This window comes from Haplochromis burtoni, unplaced genomic scaffold, assembly GCF_018398535.1.
Source record: "Haplochromis burtoni strain Fernald_Lab_line unplaced genomic scaffold, NCSU_Asbu1 Contig_359, whole genome shotgun sequence".
Taxonomy (NCBI): domain Eukaryota; kingdom Metazoa; phylum Chordata; class Actinopteri; order Cichliformes; family Cichlidae; genus Haplochromis; species Haplochromis burtoni.
In genome coordinates, this window is record NW_024582720.1 from 54894 (window position 1) to 63457 (window position 8564).

The 8564-nt window shown below is 43.8% G+C and overlaps 1 protein-coding gene across 1 annotated transcript in view; it reads right to left on the reverse strand.

The window, feature by feature from the left end:
* LOC121811914 (serine/threonine-protein phosphatase 2A 56 kDa regulatory subunit delta isoform-like) overlaps positions 1–5443 on the reverse strand; it is a 21599-nt gene extending 16156 nt beyond the window's left edge. Inside the window, exons 1-2 of the mRNA XM_042228866.1 lie at positions 5300–5443; positions 2579–2665 (exon numbers count right to left, since the gene is read on the reverse strand). Coding sequence (XP_042084800.1) covers positions 2579–2665; positions 5300–5326 — 114 coding nt within the window. The 5' untranslated portion in view covers positions 5327–5443. The remainder of the gene's footprint in view (positions 1–2578; positions 2666–5299) is intronic.
* Positions 5444–8564: the final 3121 nt, after the last annotated feature.

The following is an 8564-nucleotide window of genomic DNA, read 5'->3' on the forward strand; positions in this document are numbered from 1 at the left end:
GTGGCTACAATGTAGCTGCCATCACCAGTGTGTGAATGTGTGCGTGAATGGGTGGATGACTGGATATGTAAAGCGCTTTGGGGTCCTTAGGGACTATTAAAAGCGCTATATAAATACAGACCATTTACCATTTTTAATCCAGAGCAGAGCCGGTGAAGAAAATCCTCTTTTTTTTTTATGAAAGGATTTCCTTGAGCTCGTTGGTGATGCAGGGTTTGTTGTTGGGGTAGATGAAGACTGTTTTTGAGAGGATAATGTTGTCAACACAGAAGGAGATGTATGATGTCACCGTGTTGACTTGATTGTCGATGTCATCAGAGGGAGACAGAAGGCTGCCCCAGTCAGTGGCTTCGAAACATCCTTGTAGGGTGAGGATACTTTCCTCTGTCCACTGCTTGATGTTTTGGTGACCTTTCTAATCCTCTTGATGACTGGGGTGTGAGCAGGGGCCAGCAGGATGGTGTGGTGGTCTGCTGAGCCGAGAGGGCGGAGGAGTTTAGCTTTAAATGCATCTGGTACAGAGCCGTAGCATTTATCCAGAGTCTTCCCCTGACGTGTGTGCTGCATGAAACATACTGTTGGTATCCTTTAAGCGACTTGTCAGGGGAGCAGTGGTTGAAATCACCCAGGATGAACTTGGGAAAGTCCGTTGATAACTGCTCCAGTTTGTACAGAGTGTTGGTGAAGTACTCTGTGGCTTTGGCTGCATCAGCTCTGGGGTGGATGTAAACCAGGATGATGAAAAGCTGTGGGAATTCTCTGGGGAGGTGGTAGGGGCACAGGGAAACAGCCAGAGCTCGATGTCTGTCGTGCACAGCTTCTCCCTCAGTGACTGAAGAGCACCAGCTGTTGTTTACATACAGACACACGCCACCACCATGTTGCTTCGCGGTCTCTGTCCAGACGAAGAGGTGGTGAAAAGCCATCAATGTGCAGCGCGCTGTTGTCGTCACTGTTGTTTAACCACGATTCCGTAAATGCCAGAACGGAGGCAGTTCTGTACCCATGCGGGTGGTTGACGCAGGCTTGCAGCTCGTCCAGCTTGGAGCAGAGAGACAGCACATTAGCGACGGGAGCGCTCGTTGTTTGTGCGTCTCCCTCTTTAGTCTGGCTCTGACCCCACTCTTCTTTTATCCCCTCCTGGTTACCTTGTTATTGTGAGTTTTTCGATTTCCGTGTCCACGGAGTATTTCCTCGGGGAAGTAGTCCGTGGAAGCGGGCCTTGGGGTCATGTCGAAGTGTTGGAAACAAAAATTAGGAAAAGGAAAAGAATAAAAATATACCAAGTAGACAGCAAAAAACAACAACGAAAAGAGCATTCAAGTTAGAAAAAGAACGCAAAACTGCTCAGCCTCTGATGACGTTTTGTGTCAACAAGGACTCATTAAAAACTGTTTCCTTCACGAGGAAACAAAACCTCTTTGTGATGGTACAGTGAAGACCCTGATAGCAGGAAGATGTTGTAGTAGCCACGCCCAAAGCCACAGCCTGGGTTTTGCATAACCAATGGCCTATTGAGACAGTGTTTCCACCAATCACAGTTAGGGATGTACACGGAGACGGAAAGTTGGTTTTTTACTGCATGGACATTGCCGGAAGTTGATGCTGTTGTGTTAATAACAGAAAACCCAACAATCATGTGACCCTCTGTAAGCGAGCGCTTTGGCGCCAGTGGAAAGAAAAAACTTTTAACAGGAAGGAACCTCCAGGCTCAGGGAGGGGTGGGGCCATCTGAGAAACCGGTTAGGGTGAGGGGAGGAAGACAAGATAAAGACATGATGTGGAAGAGACAGAGATGAATAATGACTAATGATTCAGTGCACATCATTTTCAAACCCCCCGCAGTCTTCACTACTCAGGTTAACCATGATATATGAGTCACTCGGATAACTTAAAAATGTTGTTGTTTGGCTTTTTTTAGTGTTTTATTTGTTCCTGAGTAAATTGGTTTGGCTGAGATTAAAGTTCTAGTTTTCACACAGCTGAATAAACGTCAAACAGAAAACTGATCATCAGAAGTGTGAGACGGCCGAGAGTTTACGCCAGCAAGGAGCAGACGGACGAGTTTATTAAACTCCACTGAGACAGCGGTGACGTTAATCTGAAGTCACATTTCACAGCCTCGCACTTCCGGCCTTCTCGGCCTTCGGAGGACCCGGCCCACCAGGCACGTGCAGAGGGGGGGGCTAGAGGGGCTTGAGCACCCGCCCCTTTAAACCTCTCTGCACGGCCCTGCGGCCCACGTAGCCGGGTCCTCAGGAGGATGCGGCCCCTGAATTTGGACACAGCTGCAGTGTCTGTCTCCTGAATCCAAACTGGCAGCTGCTTCCACAGAAGAGGGGCCTGAAAACTGAAGGCAGGCTTTGACTCCACACAACCTGATGAAGCTGCTGTATTTTAACCCTCTGTCTGTTTCTAGCAGGGATACCTGCAGCCTGCAGGGGGAGTACTCGAGTATATTTACTTTCACCTTTATTACTCTGCATATAATCACTACAGGCAGAGCTTCAGCTCGACTTTTTAAAGTGGAACCTTTCATATCAGCTCCTCGCTGCCATGTGACCAAATCGGCACTCACCTCATCCGAGTTCTCCGGGGTCACATCCTTCCCGCCACCGCCGCTGTTGCTGTTCTTCGTGCTGCTTTTGGCAGATTTGGTCGTTTCCTGTTCCCACACAGAGAAAAACATAAATCAGCTGATCTTGTTTTGATTTTTGTGAGAACAAACTCACACCAGAGCCGAGGAAAATCAGCTGAGCTGAAACATGAAACGTTTACTGAGCACCGAGGAAGAGGAGGAAGCGTCACAGCCCGACATTTTTGTTTCTATTCTGCATCAGTCTGTCTGTGTGGGGCGTGATGATGTAACCCGTCAGCTGGTCAGGTTAGGGTAACCAGGGTTACCACCGCCGGGCTGACACTGACACCCAGGTGCTCTGACATCTCCTCACATAAAGAACGACTCCCAGTCTGGGGATACAGATTACTGATTGAAAGCTGGTATCAGATCAATACTCAGTATGGATCGGCGCCGCACAAACCTGAACTTATGTGAATGTGTGACTGCGTGAAGGCACATGTGGGAGGGACTTCTGCTCGAGTCCCAACCAATCACAGCCACGTCCTCTTTATTGGACGCTCTGACTGTGTGTGTCACGCTCAGCCGGGATGTTAAAAATAATAAATGCTTTCTTCCAGGCAGCAGTCACGTGACCCATCCCAAAGAAATGCTGGCCAATCAGAGTTTCCAATGTGTACGCTAAGACTCCATGAACGCCAACCAGCACTTCTCCTCCGAGTGAACCCGAGCAGCAGCACAGGCTTCACGCTTTCAGAGTTTTTATTTTGACTTTTTGATTCTACTTCAGGTTCCAGGGCGAGTTACTCGGCTCACTGTGCCGTGTTTGATCTGTTTTTATGACTTTCAGTCTTTTTACGTATTACTGTACGAAGCGCACGTATCACAGGCAAGGTTTATCATCAGGGAGGTGGGAATTTTAGCGCACTGACAGTGAAATCACAACAGCTCCTCCATATTTTTACTTTAGTTTTCCAACTTCACAAAATCATTCCAGATAGACTTTCACAATAAAGGCTGCGTGAGCCGCTCAAAGCTCCCTCTGCTCTCTCAGGTGTGCTCCCACAGGTGAACCCTCTCACCTGCAGAGCGATCCTTCGTTCTCATTGCACATATTTAACACGCGATCTCAGCCGTGTTTGTCGCAACAGCCATGTGCGCGTCGCAACAGCCATGTGCGCGTCGCCACAGCGTGAGGACGTCTGCAGGCATGTCACCCGAAGACAGGAAATCAGCACCGAGCCAAACCCTTTCAGCTTAAAAGTAGCTGATCTCTGCCTAAGTTTGATTTTTTTATCATCATCTTTTTAAATGATTTTCCATTTTTTAAGTCTTCTAATATTTATTTTATTTTTAGAAAGTCTTTATTTTTCATTAGGTTTTGTGCATCTTAGAGTTTTTATATATTTACATGTTTCTGATTTTTAAGCTGTATATTTATGTTTTGGATGTCAAATTCTGATTTTCTATGTTTCCAATTGTTTTATGATGTTTTTTTCCTTCTAAATATATTCATATTTTTATACGTATATATGTACACTTTTCTGTTTTCATCTTTCTTTCTTTTTAATTTAAATGTTAATTTTATATGTTTCAGCTTTAATTTTTCTGTTTTTTTTTATTTAACTGAATTTACTCATTTTGGGGTCACATTTTATTTTTGATCTCATTTTAAAACTTTAATATTTTTGGGTTTAATTTTAGTCTTGTTTTTTTTTTTTGCTGTATTTTGCAAAGAATATTTTTTTAAAGATATCTAAATGGAGCAAAAAAGATTTGATCGTTGAAACGCGTTTTAAATACTCGTTGCTGTGTTTGTGTTTTTATTCTTTAATACTTTTGTCGCTCATGTTTAAAATGTGTTAAGTTTTTTGTATGATTTATAGAGCGAGTCGTTTACATTACATAGATGTGACTTCAAACCTCCTTTTTAAAAAATATTTTCAGTTTAAATAAGTAATAAAATTTCGGACATCGGAAGCAGTCGATTAATCAGCGAGTCACAGAGAGAAGATCATCAATAATCAATAACTGTGGCCGTTACTTATCAGCTGTTTTTCTCTTTTGGCTTTCCTGCTGCTCCATTCAAGTTTACAGACTAAACAAATAATCGATAACAATCCGCTGAACCGAACATAAGTGCTGGCTGATAAACATTACGATCAATGACTGATCAGCCCTGAGCGCTGCATCATGAAACAAATCGCTTTAATCCGGTATTTATATGGGTGTGTGAGGTGGACTCAGACTGCGCTGTGAGCCAAGGAATCGCAGCATCCAGCGGGACATCTACCGGTCATCGTGTGGTCTCAGTTAACGGCTAACCGCTGTTAGCGCCTCAGACGCTCTTCTTCAGCCGAGCCCTGCATCAATAATTCAGACACAGCCAGCGACTCTTCCCGGAGCTCCGGCAACAGAACACGGCTAATCACGGCGGCCAGCTCCACGCTAATATCCCTGCTATGTGTCCGCTCAAACACTCAGCAGGTGTGCGGTTAAACGAAGCGTGTCCGCGGCGGGCGCCGAGCACAGACTCGCGGCTAGCCGTTAGCTTAGCGGTCCTCTCCTAGCTGGGCCCCAGCTAACAGCTAGCAGGTGAGCTAGCCATTAGCTCGGTGAAATAAAACGTCTGAAGTCTCCAGCAGCGGAAAAAAAAAAACACCCGCCACACCGGATCTCAGTGGAAAAATGCCCCGGGCACGCCAGTGACGCGGATATTACCTTTTCCTTCTTGGTTTTGTTAGGCATCTTGACCGCGTTGCGGGGCTTTTCCACGGAGATTCCCTGATGTTCCTCCCCGGGACTCAGACGCTGTCACTCGGTCTGTCTCAGCTCCCTGCGCCCTTTCCCAAGCCGCCCAATCCGATTGGCTGCCGGCGTGGACGTCTGCCTAGTGATATATGGAGTGATTTTTTTTTTTGATTGGCTGAGTTTGAGTATAACGGTGGGGGTGAGGCTGCAGGGAGGTGAGGAAGAACTGGATTCTTCCCCAGCAACAAAACACCTTCAACCTGATGATACCGAGCTCCGAGGACCGGAGAGAGCCAGAGAATTGCCAAAACCACCCGAGTCCCCGCCTGTCCCCGGAGCAGCGGCAGCAACATGTTATAATCACACAGACAGGAGCCCGAAGCTCAAAGTTCCAGCTGCACCCACTCACAGAATCAGAACCCATCTCAGCACCTGAAATCATACTTCTGATTCTTCAACATGAATTTGTTGCAGCAACGTGCCTAACCGGGGGAAGACCTCAGGGGAGACCTCGAACCCCTTCATCTGGTCTGGATTCCACAGGAAGTCCCGGAGGTGTCGCTGAGGAGGAGAACATCTGGAGTCCCTGCTCAACCTGCTGCCACCATCATCAGCGAAGGATAAAGGATGATGAGTGATGGGTGGATGATGGGTCGATGGATGGAGGCAGCAACATGTTTGAATTAAGCAGCTCCAGATGTTTTCAGCTGTGTGCTGCAGGCAGTTTTACTTGTAATATTCCTTCTTTTTTATATATAAACTTATTTCATTTATTCATTTTGATGAATTCACTGTTTTTTCATTTTTTCGTTTACCAAGTTTGGGTGTTCTTTTTTTTTTATTTTACATTTTGAATCTTTTATTTTTTCATCTCCATATTTTTCAAGTATTAACATTTAGAAAACAAGCTCTTCTTAAACACAGAACCTTAGAAAGTAAATTTCATCATACAAAGAAAACTTGGTTTATGGATTTAAATTACCGATCAAAGGAATTTTATTCACGCGTTCATACTGCTGTTTATCTCTCCCACAGATGTGAATTCATATTTTCATCTGAATGAGCTTCTGTGAACCTGCACATCTGCTTCAGCAGCCAATCAGCTCGCCGATGAGGACAGATGTTCCCCCAAATGTTTTCAGTTAGCATCAGACTGACAGAGCTCCCAGAGGAATTTCAACTTCTTATTTATAATTTATGTTGTTTACAGACAGGAAACAAAAACAAACAAACAAAAGCAGTGGTCCTTCACTTCAACCAAACTTTATTTATCCAGCACAGAACAAACAGCTGACAGACCATCGGCCAATCAGCCGATCGCAGGTTTGATCATCAAAACAACATCAAAGAATTCAATGAAATAAAAAGCAGTAAAAAAATAAAAATAAATACAAAACGGAATTTTTTTTATTCAGGCAAACAATGCAAAGAATAAATAAATCATTAAAAATAATTAACCAGAAAATTGACTTGAAAGGGAAAAACTCAAATGCATTAAAGCCCCTTTTTGAGCTTAGAAACGGGCAAATCGAATGACCACAAAACATTAAAATGGTAAGCTAACATTTGGAGAGAAAAAAGTGGAATATTCACACTTTAAAATGTTTTATTTGGCAATAAAAATCATTCAAATATGTTTAAAATGACTACAAACAGAAAGTAAAACGTAGTTGTGACTCTTTAAAAACACAGTAACTTACTGGCTTTGACTATAATTGACTTCATGTTTTTCCAGCATGCACACGCACTTCCGTACATGTTCCCATCCTCTTACCTTACTCCAAGCAGAAAGAACCAGGATCCAGGACACACCTGAAAACCATCAGATGTGACACATACCTGTTACACCAATCAGAAATAAGATGTGCAGCCTGATCATGAGACACGTGGGGCTGCAGATTAAACACAGTCTGTGTGGGAAGAAAGTTTTTAGACTTTTACTGAAGTAAAACTTATAACAGCACAGACGTGAAACAAACATGCTCCACATTACAAACATATACATGTTACTAATGCATCATAATTATTGATGTGTACATTTCTTACATCCAGCAGCTGTTCATAACTTATACTTGGTGATTATCTGTACTCCAAGTAGTTCAGAGTATAAACCACAATATCTGCATCAGAAATACAGTAGAAACAGGAAGCAGCATCACGCAGAAATTACAGGTATGTTAAATTTGAGGGAAGTACTTCAGTAAATGTACTTGGTTATTTTCCTGCTGGTCTCATCTGAGGGGCTGTAACCTGGCCGCCTCCACCTGCGCCATGAAAACATTTTTATTGGACATGTGCAGCAAATTTCTGAGCTTTAAAGCAACACAGGCTCATCAGGTCCGCTCTGATGTGCTTTGATCCGATCTTCACTCACTCATTCACCTGTGCTCACCTTGAACATGTGACTGGAGGACCCACAGGTATAAGATAAGCTTTATTAGTCGCACACGTGGGAAATTAGTTTTGTTACAGCAGAAAGAGGACAGTGCAAAGTTACAGAGCAAAACAAAGAAAAACACTAGAATAGGATAAGATGATAAGAATAAGATACTGTACACAATAGAATAGAATAAAAATACTGTGTACAACTGAGTAAAATACAACGTTGTCGCATTACTGCACGTGTGTGGATGTGTGTGTTTGGTCAGCTGCGAAGTCTTTGTTGTGGAGTCTGACAGCAGTGGGGAGGAAAGCCCTGCAGCTCGCCACTGTAGGAGCTGCTCAGTGCTGTCAGAGTCTCCTGCAGGGGCTGGGATGTATGTTCCTAAAGAAGCACTGGTCAATCAATCACTGCTCACCTGCGAACGCCTCACTCCAGTTAAACTCATATGTCAGCAACACATCAGACTTCAGCAGGTGATCAAGTTTCTGATTGATGACCTTTTATCTGGAGGAGCTCGTGTTTCCTCCATGCTCAGGTCAGAAAGGAAACGGGTGCTGGAAGTTTGTGTCACACCCAAACAGCAAAATGATTCCAAACAGGAATCTTGTCAGAGACGCATCGATCGACCGAGGGACTCAGACTGACAGCACACACAGAGGGAAAAATTCAAATTCAAATTTTCAAATTCAAATTTTATTTGTCACACACACACAACCATACACAGTATGACATGGGGGTGAAATGCTTGTAGCTGTACAATGCCCGACCATTAAATGACAGAAGAAAAGTTTTACAATATTTACAATTTACAGTTTACTACAAAAATTTACAAATTAACTTAAGAAATTACAG